Source organism: Solenopsis invicta, chromosome 2 (genome assembly GCF_016802725.1).
Source record: "Solenopsis invicta isolate M01_SB chromosome 2, UNIL_Sinv_3.0, whole genome shotgun sequence".
NCBI lineage: Eukaryota > Metazoa > Arthropoda > Insecta > Hymenoptera > Formicidae > Solenopsis > Solenopsis invicta.
The window spans coordinates 2,313,926-2,336,219 of NC_052665.1; the positions used below are offsets into that span (position 1 = coordinate 2,313,926).

The 22,294-nt window shown below is 35.3% G+C and overlaps 2 protein-coding genes across 3 annotated transcripts; one reads left to right on the plus strand and one right to left on the minus strand.

Moving 5' to 3' along the window:
• Positions 1–1,263: 1,263 nt before the first annotated feature.
• On the minus strand, positions 1,264–13,707 carry LOC105196463 (guanylate cyclase soluble subunit beta-1). 2 transcript variants are annotated; one of them, XM_011162414.3, is made up of 14 exons: positions 13,626–13,707; positions 13,308–13,381; positions 11,356–11,456; positions 11,148–11,266; positions 10,040–10,195; positions 9,591–9,744; positions 9,262–9,416; positions 8,440–8,568; positions 8,260–8,342; positions 7,697–7,867; positions 7,042–7,279; positions 6,628–6,768; positions 5,822–5,979; positions 1,264–1,754 (listed from the first exon to the last, which is right to left on the minus strand). In XM_011162414.3, exons 1-14 carry the CDS (start codon positions 13,626–13,628, stop codon positions 1,622–1,624), a joined length of 1,815 nt encoding a protein of 604 aa, XP_011160716.1. In that variant the 5' UTR covers positions 13,629–13,707; the 3' UTR covers positions 1,264–1,621. The 2 variants fall into 2 exon arrangements, with proteins under 2 accessions (XP_011160716.1, XP_025991135.1); XM_026135350.2 differs by lacking the exons at positions 13,308–13,381; positions 13,626–13,707 and adding an exon at positions 11,803–11,825.
• Positions 2,790–5,557, plus strand: LOC105196462. The gene is made up of 2 exons (XM_011162413.3): positions 2,790–3,244; positions 3,783–5,557. The coding sequence occupies exons 1-2, from the start codon at positions 3,115–3,117 to the stop codon at positions 4,685–4,687; spliced, it is 1,035 nt and encodes a 344-aa protein (XP_011160715.1). The 5' UTR covers positions 2,790–3,114; the 3' UTR covers positions 4,688–5,557.
• Positions 13,708–22,294: the final 8,587 nt, after the last annotated feature.

Here is a 22,294-nt window from a genome sequence, read left to right on the forward strand (position 1 = left end):
CCCTGTAATTTTATTTATATCTATAAGTAATTTATGAATATTTAGAATGTAAAAAATATTTAACAATTATGTTTTATTTAAAATATCTACAGTTTTGTGAAATTAAAAGTGATCTATTTAAAATATGAATATCTATACTATATATTGTATCCTATTCAAAATAGAAGCTGTTCATGTTAGTTAAAGAATAAAAGTTATTCCAACATTGTTTATCTCTGACTTATAACTCCGTAATAAATTATGCAAAAAGTTCTTTAACTTTAACTGATTTTCATAAGTTCTATGCATCCTCCATAATTAAACAAAATAAACATTATTTTCTTTTTAAATTTTTTTCAATAAAAATTTAACACAAAATGATAAAACGGTATTAATCCCAATGATCTTTTAATGTAGAAACCGTATTGCACGATGCGCATTGGATTAATACAACGCAAATAACGTTTTTAAAATGCAATTAATTACGCGGCAAAAATTTTATTAAATCGGTCATACAGCGATAAACAAAATGTTCAGTTTTAATTTGACCTTTTTTTTATTGCGTTTAAAACATTAATCGTAGTAAATATTCCACTTTTCCTTAGATGCGTCGCATTCCTGCGTTCTCCCATAATGATTAAAAAAGCCGTAAATTTAGGACAACTCAGAACGGTATATTACTTGGTGATGATGACGGTGTGCGTTTACTTACTGGATAATGCTTATCATGCATTAAAATTGGTCACATTGATGATTATTCAGTTACCATTTAATATTAAGATACAGCTATGTGTGTTAGTTCTAAATTGTTGTTCTAAACATGTTTGTTACCTGAGTGATATTTTAATAAAAGGAACAGTTTTTGAATATCCAACAGTTGTGGTCGTAATTACCGTAATCTAAATATTTTTACAGAAGAATAAATGTAATCACTTCTAAAGATATTTTAATACGTTACTTTTTTTAATTTTACATAAAACTGCGTTGTGCGATAAAGAAATAGACATCGTTAGCGTCTTCTTAAGATCGAATAGAGTGCTTGTAAAATCCATTAGCTCGACCTTGCAACGCGCAGTAGGCTTAAAGGGGACTAGAACAAGTTCCGTTACACCTTCTATCTGTGAGCGTAGCGTGAGCTATCCATCTGGTTATTCTTGCCGATTTTTTCCCCAGCGCTAAGAGGGCAGGACATTTCGCGTCTGTGACCTCCGCGCTGGAAGCGGTTATCGATGACCTGTCGGGTGACGTGGGTCGCGCAAAACGGGAAAGGAAATTTTACCGCTGTAATGTCGCCAAATAAATAACGATTATATTTGATTGCCTTGTACACTCACAATTTGCTGAACAGCCTGTCGAGTCGAAGACAAAGTATCAACGCTCGACAATTCGCTGTAAAGTTGAGATTCGAGGGACGATGCCCCGATACGATAAACTCTTTATAAACTCTTCCGTGTATAATTAGACGTATAATACATGGTCGTAAAAGTGTCTTGAACAAAACACACTTATTGTTAAAACATCATCTTAATTTTCTATCTTTCCTTGAATAAATATACGAATTTTATTATTCCGCAATACATCTCTTAATTTTCAAACTAATGTTTCGAAATTATTGCTATAAAATTCATTGCCGCAATGATTTTTATAACGATGTCAACTCTCTTTCTCTAGACAGGAACCATACGTTCATAGGCTCGGATTTTCCCTTCATGGAGACGGGGCCTCTATATTCCAAAAGAAATTGCGGGTCTTGATTTTCGGGCATACAGAGATATCTACAACAAATCGTATAAACATTTGTAAAAAGCTTAACGTAACATCTAAAAAAATAATATGCAAAAAGTATATTATTTCTAGGACTCAGACAGAAAATTCGAATATGTTGTATTTGATCTATTCCACAATAGTTTTTTTAAAGTAAAAAATATTAGCATTCAGTTCGAATATTTCGGATAATTCGAACTTAAATAATAATCAGTAATGTCAATTCATTATTTCCGAACTTTGAACAGTTCTGAAGTAAAGAACAGAAGTAAAACCATTAAAGAAAATTTTTAAGCGCAGTATGCATTGAAAATAGAATAGCAGTTTTCTACAATACTTTTTTTTCTATCTTTAATGTGTTAACAGTTTAGGTTTAAACTATTAGATTGGAGGCACATAGAAAAGCCTGAGTAGTAAGATATAAGCAGTAAGAAAATCAATGAGTAGATTTGTTATGGCTTACATGACTTATTAAATTTTCGAGTGCGACTGACTGATTCGCTTTCTAGTTGCTTAAGTTTTTCTACGTGCCTCTAATTTTATAATTTCAAACTTTTGGATCTGAAATGAATTTAAACAGTTCAAACATACCTTCAATTTAAATAATTCTATTTGATGTTTAAACTGTTCGATTTTCTAATGTTTCCGAGTACTATCACTTTCTGCACTCTTTACAAAATATTTGTTATATTTAAATAAATATTGACCCTTATACATACTCTATAAGAAAAATGACACAAGTCGAAAAGAGGAAGAGGCACTTCATGTTATGTACGGATTGTGTTCTAAATACAGCGACTTTCGATCAGGAGAAAGTGATACAAGAATGAATTAAAATAAAAAAAAACAAGAAAAAATAAAAACTGAAAAAATCAAAATAGGAGTAATTTTCAGATTAACAGAATTATTATCTACATTGCTTGTAAAGAACCTGAAACAAGCAATTTGTGATAAACTTTATATTAAATTACATATAATATTGTTGTAGACGATTAATTTATTTTTAAATACGCAGTTTTTTTTCCTCTCTTCCAAACAAGTTTATATTTTTTATTTGCGCCACTTTTTTTCAGGTGCGATATACGAAGTATAAGAAACCTGCATCAGTCTTTTCTAGCATAAATGTCGATTGTCTCAGTGAGGGTGCATCAAAGAAGCCTTCGAAATGTGCGTTTTATGTCTAATCGAGTTACCCCTGCCATATGTATATGTGCATGTATGTGTGCCGGGGCTCGTTTCTTCTCTTGATAATCATTACAACGTGAACGTTCGCGGTGACCGTTACGCGATATTTACGCCTGTTTGTTCACTAAAATTACACGCAACGTCAAATTCTCAACGCGGTTTTATAATTAAAGTCACTCAAAAATCATGGAGGTACTAATAGATTGTTATTTCGACAGACTGTTCTCAGAAATGGAACGCAGTTGCTTAGCCTCGCGATACAAACGTCGCGAGCTAGTAAATTATTTCACGGATGTGATAAACAGTTGTGCGGAAGGTAACAAGATTTATGATATCGACGTCTCGTACTATGCACATATTTACGCGCGAGAGTCGCGTAAGTGACAAATGGACCGCTGTCGGGAATCGATAATCATTAGTACGACAACGTCATTTTATCATTTTCGTGTGACCGACGGAAAATTCCTGAATCCACTTGTAGACGATACGCCGTCGCGGTTCTGGATATTAATGACGTAGTTTCATCCGCTAAATTCTTATCTGTCTCTGTACGCGACGCTAATACGGGGAATACCTGAAACACGCAAAGATATCGTTGCCCATTATGATCATACCGTTACATTAAACTGTGCCTAATCCTTTCTATTTGTCTTCTTGTTGTTTCGCCAATGCCGTTGCGGTAACGGTGAAAAATACCACGCGCCGCGAACGCAACGCATCGCCGCGAATTCCAGAATAATTTGCATCTTCGCGTCTCGCCCGCGTTCTACGCGCGGAGAAATTCCACTGCGACTTTTTACTCGCCATTTTACGACCGATGGGACTATGAATCACGTCCGGTTTGATGCTTCCAGCGGAAAATCTCGACAAGCAGGACGTGTGCGAGAGAATCGTTCTCTCGGCTCTGCGCTATCACAATATCACGATGATGGACAACGGATCGATCTGTCTGCTCGGCAAGTTCCACAACGTACTGTACGTAGCGGCAAAGCTCTGCTACGACTGGGATATCAGCGACAACGTGATCGTCAGCCGACTGCTGAACGACATATTCTATTGCGAGAAGACGTTCGAGCGACTGCTCGTCGGGGCGATCTTCGGCACGCGCGTGACGCATTTCCTGTCCGGCTGGAAGTGCGATTTCGACGATCGCGAGGAGAATATCCGGGCTCTGGTGTACTTCTTGGATCACGCGATTAGCGGCCGGCTGGAGTACCGTTGCGAGTCCTCGCCGATAAAGAGACGCTTCATCGACGTGCCCATGGAGTCGTACGGACAGGTTCTGCCTCTGAGGGTCGCCGTCCAACACGGCGCGCCGGACATCCTGTTGATCATGCTGCGCTACGGCGCGTCGATCGAGTCCGACAAACTGGCCCCGTCGCCGATGGAGATTATTTTGACGAAACTCAACGAGTACGAGGCGCAGCCCGGCCAGGAGGAAATCGTTTACCCGGAACATTTGCTCACGTGCCTCAGGCTGCTACTGCGAACCGTGACCGCCGCCTGTGTCAGAACTCCCGATCACGTCGCCGCTCGCAGCGGTATCTTCAGCGTGTCGTTGCACGAGCGATATCCCGAGCTGGCGAACCGGAATCTGATACCACCGGAACGTAGCGGAATTCGTCCGGCGGAACTCAGGCATCTGTGCCGTTGCCGAATCCGCGAGACCCTCCACAGCAATTGGGCACTGCCTCACGGGATCAAGAAACTGCAGATTCCAGAATCCCTGAGAAACTATCTGGATCTGTTGCAAGACTGACGGAAAATCTTATTCGTGATCGTGGGATGATTAGCAGACCGTTTTTCTTTTGTTTCCAGCATCTCGGAATATTTTATCATACAATCGTACGTAATTTCTCCGAATTTCACTGTGATTCGATAAAATCTGTGCTTTCTGCCGATTCGATTCTGCTGAATTCAACAAATGCGCATCGAAGTTACCGTGTAAGTTTGAATCTTGATTTAGAGTTCGGCGAAGCGTAGAGAGAGTGAAGCGAAACTATGACGAAGACTTTGATAGATACGAATCCTATATATATTTATGTAAATGTATGTCAGACCTCACGCGGAATTTTTGATCTACGAGAGCGAAATCGCGCGAGACGCTTAAGTAGGTCTAAGGTCTAAGGTTTGAGAAAAAGTCAAGTTCACGGAAGGTCGAGTGACAGCGTCTTAGAATGGCGTTATGCTAATTGAATCTTGGGAATTAGAGAAATACTTTGTGAAGGTTACTCGCACTCTCGTGATGCGAGTACCAGAAACATTCGAGAATAACGGAAAGTATGTCGTGAGACAATGTAATGTGTAAGCGGTTCGGGAAACCGAAGTTGCGATCCGTTAGCAACTTTCTTCAGTTTCTGAGTGGCACCGAATGAAAAAGAGAGTACGGCAAAAGCAATCCTAAATATAAATTATAAAATATAGTTACAAAAGTAGAAGTAATTAAATTTTTAATTTATTTTATCACATAAAGTAATTTATATAAAGTACCTCGCTCAAAAAAGGAGTGTTTTAATTTTAATGTATTAAAATGTTTGATTTTTGTTTACGTTTTCTAACTACTTAAAAATATTTCAATTTTCAAATGGTATTTAAATTTCAGACACTAAAACGTTTACAGCTATTAACATTTTCAGTTTTAAACGTTTTAGTACTTTAAATCTGAACCCACTTGAAACTGAAATATTTTTAAGGATTCAGAAAATAAAACAGAAACATTTCAATATTTTAAAATTAAACCCTTCTTTTTGAGTACTGAGATGAGGTTCGCTTAATTAATTTTATTTATTAAAAGCAATGTATCTCCATAAATAGAATTTTAAAAAAATAAAATAAATTTAGTGAGCTTATTTAACCCAAATATGTTGGTGATAATATTCAAAACGTTATTTACCTGTAAGCATCTTCCGAAACATTGATTTTTCCTGGTTGACCGGTGGTCTCCGTCCGACTGGTAAGATTTACAGTATTTCCGAATAAACAGTAACGAGGCATACGATGACCAATTACACCAGTAACAACTTCTCCACTATGTATTCCAATTGTAATTTTCTGTAAATGATAATCACAGTATAGTACCATGTTATAATCTTAAGAAGTTTAATTGCTCATCTTTAGTAATATTGGCGTAAAAAATATCTTGCAAAGTGATTATATCCTTTTTGTTCAATGTGTCGCGTGTTTGCAACACTAAAGACTAAAAACTTTTAATTTATTAAAGTTGTACCAATTTTACTTTTAAAATTGAATCGCGAATTCCATGAACTATTTTGTGATCTGTTGTAAAATATTTAAGTAACGTGAGAATTGCATTAAACACGAAGAAAGAAGTTGGCTCTCTTTGCAAAAAGATACAAAAATAGTGAGACGTGCCATCTGTCCCTCGGGAAATTGCAAACTGTTCGTGCGCACGATATATATATATATATATATATATATATATATATATATATATATATATACATCTAACTGTATAAAGATACGAAGAAGATTTCAACTTTCTACAAAAGTCGACAGTCGGACTGTCTCGATAAACTCCTTTAACGGCAACTCTTTCGACTCGTGGCCGCTACAACGTGTAACGTTTAACATCCAATCTTAAATTGACTTATACTGTCAACTCCTCTCAGATCAAAGAGCTTTGCTACATAGTCATGTAACAAAGTCATAGCCAGCGGAGTGCAGACAGCTTGTACATACCACGGGCTCCCCATCGATCTGCACTTCATCCGCCGCGAGATCCATCATGTCCAATGCTAGACGAGCGATGCATCGTGCATGACAACGACAGGGTTCCGGCAATCCACTCACCGCCATATATTTATCACCGACGGTCTCCACCTAGATCGACCGAAAGCGGAATTAATGGAAACTTGAGACAGATCCGGGAGTGTTATCGATACAGTGTAAACGATATTTGCGAGAGATTACAATTCCAATACATTTCCCCTCATCAAAGCATTTTATTGCAAAAAATCACAAACGGAAAAATAACATTTATATATGTAGAGAATATATGATAATTTATCATATTGTATCCAGCAATCAAATTCTCAAGACACACAATCGCAAAAATTAAGTTAATTGTTGACGTTATCTCGTAAACGTTGTTACCTTATAAACGTTGGGATTTTTTTTCGGGTCAGTCAACACGTCGAAAGCCGTGTACAGCTCGTTGAGCATATTAACGATTTTCATAGCGCCGTTGGAGTCTGTGTGAGCGGCGCAATAAGCGCCGAAGCCGACAATCCCGGAGAACAGAAGAGTAACGCAATCATATTTTTTCGCTGGCACCGGTCGTGAATGCCTGAGCTCGCTCGCCACCGAAATAGGAAGTACCGAGTAAAGCAACCTGCAGTGAATACAGATGATCTTTTATTCAACATCGCGAACTTCCGTCGCGCGCGCTAGTTTTGCCTAATCGGATTAACATTCGCGAACAGTTCTCGGCGAAATTTCCGCGAGTCGACGGCAGAAATTAAATTTGGATATAGTTTCGACGGGAGGGAAAGAGAGAGGATCTCAGTTACAGGAAATCTCAGAAAACGCTTTTCCTTGAGCGCAAACGGAAGCCCTCCATTTTGCGATATCGCATCCCGTAGTATAAATCCATTTCCGTTAATTTTTATTACAGGGGTTCCTGAAGCGGCAACGTCTGCGAGGAAGAGTCGCAGATCTCGCGTAATTTAGTTACTGGTAAACGACCAACAACTCCGGCGGCAAGGATTCGTCGGATAATCAGGAAATGCCATGGGCGGAGATTCCCTACCTGTCGGTCTTCTGCTTCTCGCCATCGAGCTCGCGATATGTCTGTTGCAGCTTATCGGTGAGCAATTCCAAGTTGCGCGTCAGTTTGTAATCCGCCTCAAATTGCTCAGACATCAGGACCAGATCTCGAGTGGCGTCGTGCAGGGGGACGTCGCTCAAGTACAGACCCCGCCTGGAGCCGAAAGAATAACACGGAGATATCGCGAAGACGTCTGTCGCGCGCGCGCGGTAACGAGAATCCCATCCCTTTCGCAGGATCAAAAGTAGAACGTCACGTAGAAAACTTTCAGTAATGTCAACACGGAACTTTAACCAATTACTCTTTTAACGCGGGCGGACAAAAGATTCCGAAGTTGACCGGGAGAAATAAAATTATTGCTGGAAGACGCGACTTCCCTTTCCGCGAAGTACGGAAGAACAAGTTTAACAAGTCTCGCAGCGACGAGGTTGGGCAGAAGTTTATGCTAATACAAGCTACGTACTTTTCAATCCCGTTATATACCGATTTATTGCGCAACAAAAACAGCGATTAATAGATTTATGGGAAGATTAAATGGACCTTACCTTGTTAAATCGTCCAGATTCATAACGCTTGGATAACATAGAAAGATAACCATGTCGGTCTCGCGTATGTACAGCATTTGACCCTGGAACAGCAAACAAGTTATTAAATAGTAAAGAATTCCCTAACAACTCTCTATCTTTCATCTTTTACTTGATGATTTATGTTTATAGACTACTGACCTTTAAACGTAAATATGAATACTCCTCCGTGGCATCGACACGCATAACTCCCTTTTTCGTTCTTAACACGTACACTGTATTAATATGAGATAATATGTTCTCAAATGTTAATTCCAAATGCGGCCTGACCTATGAAGATCCCAAATGACAGTTTAATTAACCCAATTACATGTAATAGTTTATCAAATTGATTTATGCATATCAAAGTATATTGGACACTGCGGTTGTTTTAAACAAAATTGCGTGATGCAATATTCGCAGTAATGGCACACTCAATGTGTCTATGTGTTAAAAAATGCGAGAATATAATGGTGAGCTAATTGACATCATTACATTTGGTACGCATGAACAATAACGCAAATTACGTTAAATGGGTGGCTCGGACAACACATTCAGTCACAATAAGCTGCATTTGATATACATTCACGTGCTTATATATATGTAATAGCAGGCGTAATGCATTGTGCACTAATGCAATTCCTTTGACAGAGAACAATTAGGAAGGTTCATCGAAAATTAGCGATCGATATCAGCAATACTTCGCACAGTGTGAATTAAATGCCGGAACGATATTATCGAATAAAAATTCTTTTATTAATAATTCGTAAATTTTTAAACCGTGACAATCGATAGCACGACGAAAATAACATGTCTTCTGATTAGTCTACGAAATAATCTATAAAATGCAAGGCATTCAAATAAAACAAAAATACGTACGAGACACATCAAAGTACAAAAATTATGAATGTGCGATGAAGCAGACAAGAGGCGAAAAATGTATAGACCAGTAATGAACGTATTGTTTGATGCTCATCAACTCACAGTTAAGAGAATGTCGCTTAGTTTGCAATGACCGCTGGAAACGCGCGGTATAACGCGTATTATGGTACATCCGGTTTGAACTATTGTGAGGTCCCGATTAAACATTAGATGAAATGGAAAAACTCGACAAAACGTGGTTGGGCTGACCTTTGGCTCTACGACAATTCGTTAGATATTTATCATTTCTTTTTCAGTGTGAGATAACATCTCTGCAGTATCTTTTTTTTTTTTTACATTACTCTTGTGATTTTATTTGCTTTTTCATGCCAATGTTTTTTTATTTTATTTTATTTTTTTTTATTGGAAACGACAAACAGTAATATACTCACCCACAGATAATGTTTCCAATTCAGCGATCATAGGGTTTGATACGACTCCTGGCCCTGATGTGTCAGTTATGAGGAATTGCACATGATCGCATTCGCTTTTGGTTTTCACTATCTGCATGTCAACATCCGTGCCGTGCAGTTTTTTCGCAACAGTCTATCGAAGAGATAAATTGATATTTCTTCGTTCCTTCCGTCGATTAATCGTTCCCGTTAAAATATTTCCGTAAAATTAAATTTATCACTGCACTCTCTCCTTATCTCTCTCTCTCTCTCTCTCTCTCTCTCTCTCTCTCTCTCTCTCTCTCTCTCACCGGAGGCGAATTTTTATAGCGTTGAATATATTTTCCGAAAATATTCAAAGATAATTAAATTTTATTCCGCGACTTCTCTCGATTTCTCGAGGTCTGCATAACGAATTGCATTTTTATCAGAGAGCAGTAATAGAATACCTTAACAATTCCAATAACGATGTGTTCCAAACCAGGTCGGTCCGAATAATAATGCAAAATAAGCGCGCCATCCTCGGGTCTCTCTGTACATCTAAATGACGGTGCCCTCATGCCCGGATATAACGTGCCCAAATGATCGTGAAGCGCGTCCAAATTCTGTAACCATGATGCCGAGGTATATATGTATCAGGTAATATATGTATCGGATAACGTGCGCATATGCTTTCAATATTGAATATGAATTTTAATCTGTATATCTCTGATGAAAATATTTCCGTACATAACATTTAATACAATATAAGTATATTGGAACAGATTTTCAGTTTTTATTAAGTGTAAAGCAATAAATATTCCGTGTATTGCACAGTATATTACAGTATGAACGAAAAATAATTAAAGAGAAGGTAATGTAAAACGTGGTTGTGTAACAACTGATATTAATGTTGAAACATTTTTATGCGACATGATATTTCTCAGTATTGTATTGCAAAGTATAAATGAAATAATGTGAATAAAATTTTGCAGTCAGCAGAAAAATCACATATGTTAAATTTAATTGCGCTGTTCTCTACATGGAATGAATAATTGCGAGAAATTGAATGTTCTTCTAAAATTCAGAGTGTTACTGTACAGCAATTTTTCTCTTGTTAATTTTCGTTAAAAAATAATCGAAATGTCTACATTTTCTTAGGAGATCATTAATACCATGCTAATTCATTAATCACTGCTATATGAATTTAATTACTTATTTATTGGTACACTTCTCTCGAAAATACAAAATTATATGGAGATAATTTTACTGATAAAGCTTTCTAATTTATTCACATATATTTATCCACAGATATATACTCTGTTCTATCACTGGCTTAGCAAACGATTTAGAGATAAATTACGGTAACGACACACGCACCAGATGCGGAAAACATACGATCTAACGATTATCAAAGTTGTCCCTAATGCTGTTCTGAGACAAGAGTAAACGAGTTAATTATAAGACATACAGATTTTCTACCTTTCGTATCGGTAAACCAGTATGACCGAGCGCACTAGACTTCTCTTCATATAAGAGAAATCTGTAATTAATGTATGGACGATCTTCCAGATTTACCTGCAAAAAATCTCTAGGTGTTGCTCCAAGAACCTGAAGAATCTTGTCATAACCGGAATCTTGACAGAACTCGAAGAACATTCGACCAAATAATTCAAGTATTTCGTTGGCAGGAATATCTAGAGCACAAGATGTCCAGTAAAGTTCTCTTATCTGTTACCAGCAAGTTCGCGCGACGGCCTTATCTCGCATTGTTTCGCATACGTACTAAGCTTATTGACAGCGGCGGATATCAGATTATACGTAATTTCGTCTTCGTAGATCTGCCGCACCAGAAATTGTCCTTCCATACTAACCGCTGCATCTTTTCTAAATCATCAATATAACTGTGAGAATCCGAATAAGAAAATATATTTAATAATTTCTAAAATAACACATAATTTATGTTTATAAAATTCAAAAGTTATAACTTATTATTGTATTTCTAGATTAATCATTTTGTAAAATTTATTTTAAAAGTTGTATAATTACATTTAATTTTGTCAACTTTAAATTCTAAATATATTTACATGTGTTTAATACCTGTACAGAAATTTTTAAAGTTTGACAATTTTTTAAGTATTTTACGCGATCTTGCTGTCATTTAATTTACGTGGCACGTGTTTAAAGTGGTTTAGTTCTTTGAAATGGATATCAGGCGTCACTTGAAGCTTACCTCAGCATCTTTTGAGAGCTTCTGAAACAGCTTTACCAATATTCATATCACGGAACAACTTACGATATCTTCTAAGAGTTCTTCAGAAGAGAGGTTACTTATAAGAAAGTTTTAATGATTAGCTACAATAAAGCATTTATATTTAAAAAAAGTTGTAATTAACATAATATTAAAAAGTAAATAATAATAAAACTTAATATAGAAGATGAAGAATAAATAATAATGAATATTATTAATCTTCATAAAGGTAAAAAATAATCTTCATCTCATCTTTATATTTTCTCGTTTTAATAAATGCAAGTTAGTATCCTAATTAAAGTCCAAGTTCTTTTTATAAATAACTTTATTGAAGTTTATGTTTTAATTAGAGTTCAATCTTGTTTTTAAGTAGGCATTATTGAAGTTTATATCTTAAAGCGTGTCAAGTGCTATATATTTCTTCCTAACTGCGTTATAATGTTGCTATAAAACCAGATGATATACCTAACATTATTTTGCAACCCAATTTTGCCGGTAATATTACAAACTTTATTTAGGGCGGATAAATTGACTCTCATAGGTCATTTTAAACCTTGCTTACATTTTGCTCATAAAATAAAATAACCTGCATTTTGAGGCAATAATTGAGAATATGTTCATAACGAAAGTTTAAAATACGTAATCAATGCAACAAATTTGTAACGTATTATTAGCGCGATAATTAATGAAAAAATTAATTTGTTTTTAAATTCAGTTACATTTTCGAGAAAGTTTAGAATTTTTTGTCACTTTTTTGTCACTCTAGCCTTGTTTTACGTTTAATGAACGATAAATATAGAACGACAAAAAAGCGCGCTAACACCTTTATAATTGCGTTCTGAATATGGCCATTCAATTTTCAATAAAATAAAATAGGATATAGTTGAAAATTAAAAAAATGTGGAATTTTAAAACCTTTTACCGATAAAGTATAAATATATATACACGAGTAAAGAAAAGCGCTAAGAAAATCATAATTCTTAATATTAGCACGTTGAGAGAAAAAAATTCCTAAATTTTAATAAATATTTATTCGAATAGTACTAGAAAAATATTTACTTACGGTACATAAATATTTTCTATAAGAGAAAATGATACTTAAATTAGTGGTTCTTGTACTAAATAATTATATATTTACATTTAATAAATATTTATTAACATTAGTCATTTTTCCTTCAGTATAGACAGCGAGAAATAATTCGCACGTGACATAACAAATTTGATAAGTATATATGAATATAATATAACATGTAATATGATACCGTATACATATCCGCATACAGATTGCAATAAAATAATATTCCATTCAATGTACAAACTATCCCGTCTACAACCGACCTATGTCAACACTTGATTGCCCGTCCGACGGTAGCCGAGCGGAAGGCTGTAGTGATTACGCGAGGGTTTGCGCAGGTATATGAGTAAAAAAACTATTCAAGAGGAAAGTATGAAAGACAACGGAGACAAGCTATCTATTTTTTACCTACTTTATCGTTTCCCACGTCTCGTTGCCGAAGGTCTTCACGACCAGAAGCTCGAGGGCGTAATTCACAAAACCGTACTGTACAAACAAGATGAGAAATGACAATTGTAATTGAATTCGGAGATAAACGTTCGCCTTTAAACGTCGCGCAGGTGCTGACGGACTAACGTTATCTCCGATATGCGATCGGTACGAAATCTTCAGCGCGGCTCATCACCGTTCGCTCCGAGTTGCGATCGGTAGCGGGACCATCCGTCAGCACCCGTCGACGTCACGAGTCTCGTCATCGAATCATCCAAGCCCTGCGGAAGCACGGACGTACCATGCTGCTGCTCCTGACAGTCGAACTGGAGACAGAGAATCGGCTGATCTCACTTCTCACGCGTCACTCCATTCCGATTCACTCCATTCCGATTGCCGATCTCTCCGTTATCGGCGTGTTTACCTCGTGCACACGAGTCGCGTACTGGATAGACGGCCCGTTTCGTTCGCCGGCACACGATGGGGTATCGATTTTTCGGTCGTCGCGGCTGCGCCACCTAGACATCACCCAGTTATGCTCCTCTTGCACGAGCCGCCCTCGAGCGTGAGCTGCACACTACCCTTCAGCTCACCCCAATCCGCTTTGCCACGGCGAAGCGGAGCCGGCGGCGCTATAACTTTGCGAATGAATACTTATAAGACCTTCGTGAGATTAGCGAACGGAACCGACTTCTGTCAGGGCTCGACTTAGCTCGCGTACCGTAATTTCTCTTTCGTGCGGTCGTACATATATATATAAGAACGATTATTTATTTCTACCGCATCTAAATTTTTCGGCCGATTCGACAAGAAAATAAGTGCAGACGTTTCTTACGCGAGCTAAGTTGATGATGTAATGAAATGCAACCTCTCCGGTGCCATGAATGTCGGGGAACGTCGTTTAGGAAGTTTCAAACTGCAGCATAAGGTGTTCTTACGCGCGTGTCCTCCTCTCTCTCTCGTAGTAACGAGCCATTTCTTCAAGTCAATTTCTTTTTCCACCATCGTAAAGATCGACGTAAAATTTATGTGCTTCATTTAATGGGATTTTTCTGATAAAGAGTATTTCAAGATAAATACAAGTGAAGCATTCAGCTTATTATTTAATTTAACTACATTGTACATATAACAATTGCAAGCGATTGACTTTAGAATGGACTGAGCGTTTTAGTTTAAAGTGTTTAAATAACGGATAATGACATAATAACAAGCTGAAATTTATTCCATCGTGCAAGCCTTGCGAGCGAATAATTTCAATGATAGAATTATGAGTCCCCACTTTGGCTGTGCCATGTTTCAATATGCATTGTTGTAGTACAAATATTCTATCTTTGGAAAATCTATTTAATGCGACCAATGAATATAATTACGGCGATATGAATTACGTCTCGTCAATTAAATCTGCTTTAAATTGGACATGTGGATCGCGCGTAATTCCACTTTGATGCCATTAATATACATTATGAACAACACTAACAGAAAAATTCGTTGCAAAACGTTTATCGGTGGAAATGAATTGCAGCGCACGTCGTTAAGCTAGTTGAAATAATAAAAGTGAGGTAAAAGCCGTGTTATCTCAGAAAAGCAGTTAAATTACAATAATTAGAATGAGGGTAACGGGGCGCACATCGACGTACTTAAATATTAAACGATCTAGCATGTTCTTTTGCTCTTTTAAAAACAAAGGTATACATTGTTTTGTGCGAACCTTGTGATTTGCAATTGCAAGTAATAACTATCGCCAATAATAACTTGTATCGAGTTATGTTCCTGAACTTTGGTAAATATTGAATGATCAGAAAAATCTCTCCAAGTTCGAGATGGTGAAAATTTAAATGTTCGCAATATAGAAGATTGAAAAAAGGTCTTATCCACCTCGTAAAAGTACTTTAAGAATTGAACGAACTCCATGCTATAAAGTTTTCCAGCCTGGCAAATCCTTGAGGCGGAAATTTTCCGTAGGAATTGCACGTAGGAATGGTGTCTTCGGCGTTAACTATTCAAAGTGACCCCATTTCATTCATCGCTATGCTGAGTAATGCTATAAAACACGTATGGAAGCAGGGCGTAATGTGACAATTTAAAAACGCTTAGTCACTACAATATTGCACGGTGCTTCTGGCAGATGGAAAGATAAAGACGAAAAAAAGACGGGCGAGTTAACTTTAATCTTAAACATAACATCGATAATATTATTTCTGCGAGCGCGGGAATGTCAGCATAGTCATTGACTTGTGAAACGTGAATTAATAAAGTGTGGATCTCGCGGCTGTTGGTTGGTAGAAAGAAAACCGAGCTGTCAGATGAAATTCCTTCTATCTTGTAGTTTTATATTAATATAAATGGCATGGGAACTCGGCTATTTGAATAGCGATTGTCTATTATTTCATTATCGCCGCCAGCAAAGGAACGGGCAATGTTATACCTATTTCCGTATCTATCGTCGCACTTGGCGGAATGCTTTTATCGCCACGACGTACGTGGTATTCCCAAGGGAGTTACAGCGACCTCGTTCCCATTGTGTAAAACGAAAATGGTTCCACCTCCCTCTCTTTAGTACTCAATTTTCCAGAAATACGATGAAAACATCGTTCGTCTTCGTTCTTATTGATCCGCTACCAATCGTATCATTCTGGCGTGTAGACGCGTAATATACGAGCTCGCGAAGAAGTAAAAGTAAAAATTTCTGACCGATGAATACGCCGCGATAAAGTCCAATCGATAAAAGAGCGGAGTTGTGCACAGGGGTTATAAAATAAAAAAAAAAAAGAGAAACATTCGAACGACACGACGCTTTTATCGAGTCCGCGTTGAAATTAACAATGACCGGTTTAAAAAATGTAAGAGCAATGCGCGATCTATAAGTGGATGGAGATACATGGCTTTCAATTTCATGAATTGCGTCGCTTCCAGAGAACCAATCGCATCGACCGTCAAATGAAACGCACGGCTATCGGCCATCAAGATTAAATGGTTTGGAGTGATTCACGGGTGATAGGAGAACCTGTGGGTGCCGGAGAATTGATTCGCGGAAACGTTTAACGCTCTTAGAATAAAGGTGTCATACATTTTGAATACATGTAAAGAGTGTTGTGAGCTATACCGATCACAATAAAGTCCCATCAGACAACATTAGCCTATTTATTAATCTAATTTGTAATATTTGTTTTTAAACAAATTTAGAAAACTTGCATTAGCAATGCTGTTAGGCGTAAAAACTTATTATTTAGGGAAGAGTTGCCGAATGCGTATCTTGCATCATCTGCAATGCACTTAGGTTATTTTTCATTATATTTCCCATTCCGTATATTGATTTATACGCAAATAAACCTTGGTAATTGTAGCTTAATATTTCAAATATCTGTCACTAAAATGTTTAACCTTTCATCAATAACAATTTATTAAGAGCTTTCTTGCATTATGTTACAACTGGTTTTACCTTTGGTCTTCTGAACTGTATCATCTTTGAAAGTATCAAATTTATGGATTAAAATAATTAAAAGCATAAAGAATTATTAAGTAATACTTATTTCATTTATATATATATATATATATATATATATATATATATATAATTTTCTAAAAAAAGTCATATACATATAAAAATAAATAAATAAATAATAATAATGAAAAAATAAGTTTGTTGAAGTAAAGCTGATTTATATTTATTTTTGTAATTAATACATTTTTATTTATATCAATTATTGCTTTTACCATAATCATCCATTAACACCATTTATAATAAAAGTAATGATACGATTAAGAAAACTTGATAAAGTTTTATAAAAACATCAATTTAATCTTTATAATAATTTCAAATATGTGTATGCAATGAATGTAATCTTCTACAATAAACCTTCTATGAAAATATAAAACTTTACTATAAAAATTGCATAGTTACGTTATCAACAACTTAAATTAATAAAAAATTAACGTTAATTGTATCTAATTTTTTAAAGTACTGTTAGCATTCATAAAACAAGATGTAATCTGTTAAATTTTTGTCGGTATTTCTCATTTAATTCATATTTTTATCATTAAATGCTGCTTATTTTAAGTAAAATTATAAAATATGAGACACGATTTAGACGATACTTATTTAGTAACTTTCCTCTAAATTGCACAAAATAAAATTGTTAAATAACAAGTAAAAGATAAGCTCGTTATACGCAAAGCAATAAATGAAGAGATAAACAACAAAATAGCGTGCAAAAGAAGATGTTAAATTTATATAAAATATTTTATTCTTAATTAAATTAATTGATTATACATGTTTTGACTGTACTTAGTTTTCCTCAATGTTTTAGAATCAATCAATTTGCATTATATGAACGTTTTACAATATGCACGATTAGCGGTTTAGCATATGTAGAGAAACGATTGGAGGATTTACTAGTTTACATTGAAAAAAAATTGTTAAAACGTAAAATATATTTATTATTAAAGTATTAATTTAGTCCGATGTGATTAATTAAACATTGGATTGATTCAACAGTCATTTAGATGGTGGTGCAAATAAGGTATAAGTCTATTAATATCAACCATTTATATTTTTTATACAAAAGGTAATTAAACCAACTTAATATTTAGCTGCACGTATCAGACTAAATATTTTAGTTTTTCAACAAATTTTTTTTCTCAGAAAGAAAGAAATTACTTCATGCATTCCGCAATTTATGAGTAAATATAAACTTTATAACATGCACGAAACTATACAATAATTTATAAATTAAAATATAAATCCTTGTTCTAATTAGAACAAGAACAAATAAAAGGTCATGTCAAATTTCTCGCATTGTTACAAACTTTAATTACAAACTGTATTTTCCGTCTCTAGAATTTGAGTCTGGTTGTTCCAGCGATATTTTTCAATGGAATTACTATCTTTGTGCATGTGGATTTTTGTGTATGTAAAGTGTGCGCAAATCAATTTCATGGTATGAAACATTCTATAATTAAAATAGAAAGTGAAATTTAAAGAAAGTCAAAATGAATATTTGAGAGTAAACTTACGGTATTGTAGTGAAACTGTGTCAATTTGATTGTCCAGGTCTCTTATTTGATTGTAATAAAACTAGGTAGAAATTCGTCGAATATGATTCAAGTGTTTTATAATTGTCAAAATTTGTTAATCTCATATTTTTAGTTTGTAAAAATACATACACTGTCAAATGTTAAAAGATCAAATTTATACTAATTCTCTAAATTAAGTAATATTTTGTTATTTTTCAGTTCTATGTAATATGTTGAAATTTATTAGTTTACATTTGAATCAAGAAATGGCCAACAACGGTCAAATTAGATTTTCGTGCTCAAATAAGAATTTCCTTTGTAATTTTATATACATTTTTTAGTTTTCCAAACTGCGTGCTGCATATTCATCAGTCGTAAAACATCTCTTAAATTTATAAAATTCCTCCTCTCATCACGAAAAACTGTAAAGAATTGGAAATAAAAAATATTACTTTAGCTAGCTTTTATTATTTTAACACAAAACGTGTGGTTAAAAAAAAACATCAAATCAAACTATTTATTTGAATTGTTTACTATCAAAGCAATGTTTGTACTAGCGTATGCACTTATAGTAAATAAAGTAAACTCAATTTGAGTAAAATTTAATATATTTCTTGAGTTAAATCTTGTTTAACTCCATTATTTTAATTAAATTAACGACATGAGAGCAATGATGATATAGGAATAACTAAAGAATAATTCAATTAAGTTTAGTACAATTTGACATTACGAGTTTAACAGTGTATAATAATCTAGACATAACAAACAGTATTTCTACACGATCGGTGTTAATAAATAATTTCGTCGTGCAAGATAAAGAAAAAATGTGCAAATCGATAATTAATCTTTTATTACGAATTTCAACTCTTTAAATCAAAATAGTAATAAGTAGTAATAAAATGATATCGATTATCAATGTTAGTGTGTACTTATAAATTATTAGTATGTCAACAATAAGGAAATAACACTGGAGCAGTTTGAATAATTAATTAACTGTCCACGCTAGTGGTATAAATCGCGCTGAAATAGGCTCTCATGACACTGAAGGTAACACTTGATATTTCGCTACCAACTACTCATTCAGACACCTCGTAAATTTATCTACCGCCCTCTTAAGTGCACGTTATATAAATAAACACGACTACTGGACACCCGATCTTATTATCCCTCGCGATAGCCCTTTGAAATAATACTTCATTGCCTTCACGGTTCGCTTGGTGAATAAGCCTACTGAAAAATTAATGGTAAAACATAAATGAAAACGATATTTCCATAATGGCATCTAGTTTATCGCGCATTTCTGCGGCGGAAATGCATAATCATTTTTCATATACAAAATACATAAATCCTATAAATATTACATGTGCAATAATTTTCCTGCACATATGCTATGTATTAAGGAATATTTATTAACTATAAATTTATATTAAAACCATATTTGTGTAGAGAAATTTTTATTAAAATAAGTAAAAATTTATTTTAATAATTGATTAATTTAAAATTTTTTTATTAGAATAAATTAAAATTTATTCTAATAAAAATGAATCTGTACAACAATGCTGACGAGTGTTGACACACTCTTGCAACGTTGTACGTGTAATTTATGTAGAAAAATTTTTATTGAAATAAAATTTAATTTTTTATTAAAATAAATTCTAATTTATTCTAATAAAAATTTCTCTACACTGAGAAAAAAAATTGGTTAAAAAACTAAAATATTTAGTCCGATACGCACAACTAAAAATTGGGTTGATTCAACAATTATTTAGTTGCACGAAAAAAGATGTCGTTTATTTATATTAATCATTCCAATTTTTTAACTAAGAATTAATTAAATCAACTCAATATTTAGTCGTGCGTATCGGACTAAATATTTTAGTTTTTCAACCAATTTTTTTTCTCAGTGTACGCAAATTACACGTACAACTTTGCAAGAGTCCATCGGCGCTCGTCAGCTCGTTGATTCAAAAAGTATTTCAATTCGAAAACAAACTTTCAGATTTCCAGATATATATCTACAAACACACAATTAATCTATCATTATCACTTTCAGACGCTCTCTCATATCCGAAAGCAGTTAATCAATGACTTTCACGTAGATCCTTCGGCCGACCTCGACGATGATAAATAGCGCTCCAGGCTTAATTAAAAATACCGTCACGTGTCGAATATCGATGACCAGGGTCTTCCCTCTTCTCCGAGGGAGATCGAGAAATGCGTGTACCAGCCGGAGCTTGTGATAATGGTGGCCATAACATAGGGATAACTGACGTCACCGGATGCCTCCCGATGACCTGCATTATCGATTTTATATCGCCGACATCCTGGTGGAGGTCGACGGTGGCAGATTCCACCCTGTCCCTTGTCGATTTTTATAATGAAACGGCACTTGGAGCGGTGATGCTCGCAGGGTGGCATCCCCGCGCGCAACCATCAATTTCCCTCTTTTCCTTGATCTTGCAGGAGGGCGAAGATTAATGTCGACTTATACGGTTTTTGCGCTTGTGAATCGCACGATTTGGCCAGCGTATATACGAAAAGAGTACCCATTAAGATCATTCCAATTAAAGTGGGATCCCTCGCGCGACGTGCGCAAGACCGAAGCCGAAAGTACAAGTAGATCGATCGAAGGCGGTCTTGAAATTTCGATAAGTGACCTCGTTTCTATCCTGCAAAACTAGAATTTCGAGAGAGAAAGAGAGAGAGGAGGTCCATTCGTATCTATATGTACCTCGCGTACCCATACGACGTAAGTGCAGCTTCCTTTAGTTGCAGTACCTGACTAAGATAAATAAAACCATCGAAAGCTAAAGCTCCCTATTTCTCGATATTTGCCATTGCTTCTGTATGTTTAATCAATGCATTTCGTTCAATTCAAATTCCGGTCTGAAGAAAATATTTCTGCGAGTGGCGCGAAATGAGAATACGCTTTTGCACAGTTTTGGTAAACAGATCGACATTTGAAAAGCAGCAAATGTAATTTGCAAAGAAAATATTGCCCGCGTGTAGCAAAACGTATGCTGTTTTTTTTACAGCTTCTAATGCAATAATAAACTAAAGTGTTCACAGTTAACTAATCTAATAAAATACATGACGGGATTTCATTTATGTGTGCAATATAAGTTTGCCGCGACAGTAATCTAAAGAAAGAACATGAAAGATACGTGTTCTACACGTTGATTCATGTCGCTAGGAATAAGCGTGTGTGCACGTGTGTGTGTGCGAAAAACAATTCTAGAAAATAGTATATCATGCCTTGAGGAAAGCCATCAGATGCACGCGCGTCGTGCCAAGTTGGAAAAGAAGAAATAAAGGGGAGTGAGAATCGCTTCGTTTCTCTCCCATCAAGCTACAAAATCTCCGAAAATGCGTACAATGAAGGACCTGTAATGGCTTCAACGTGTGAAATATGTAAATGCGCACTCTAATAAAGATATAAATGCGAGTATCAACAATATCTCACTTTTGTCGTATGGAAATTCTGCAAAATAAAAAAGTGATAAGAATAAGTAATATGTAATAATTTTATATAATCTAATATAATTAAAGTTGTAACGACAATTTCCTGGAATATAATTTAATTTAAATAAAAATTACAATTTTGAAGCTGATATAAATTGAAGATAAGAGAAAAATAAAAGAGGACTGATGAGGTGAGCTAGTGTTCGCAAAATGCAAATTTTAGAAATATAAATTTATAACGAGGTCATGTGTTTCGACCTGAAATGTGATCATCCTTGCGCTGATAAAAATGAATAATAACACGAAAAATGAAGATAGATTAAGGGCCGCCGCACACACTTTGCATAATTGTAACCGTAACACGTACCGTAAGAATTTGTTGATCACAGTCGAGAATCGTCGAAACTGTAAGGTCATCCTCGACTGTGATTGGCAAATTCTTACGGTACGTGTTACGGTTACGCTTGTGCAAAGTGTGCGGCGATCCTAAATCTA

What these genes read in the sequence shown, in the direction of transcription:
- LOC105196462 (XM_011162413.3), top strand. Translation starts at nt 3,115, where the DNA reads ATGGAGGTACTAATAGATTGTTATTTCGACAGACTGTTCTCAGAAATG. An exon ending in GATAAACAGTTGTGCGGAAG is followed by an intron (nt 3,245 to 3,782) that starts GTAACAAGATTT and finishes TGATGCTTCCAG; the next exon opens with CGGAAAATCTCGACAAGCAG.
- LOC105196463 (XM_011162414.3), bottom strand. An exon ending in GAGACGTGGGAAACGATAAA is followed by an intron (nt 11,457 to 13,307) that starts GTAGGTAAAAAA and finishes TTGATGATTTAG; the next exon opens with AAAAGATGCAGCGGTTAGTA. An exon ending in CGCCGCTGTCAATAAGCTTA is followed by an intron (nt 11,267 to 11,355) that starts GTACGTATGCGA and finishes CTTGTGCTCTAG; the next exon opens with ATATTCCTGCCAACGAAATA.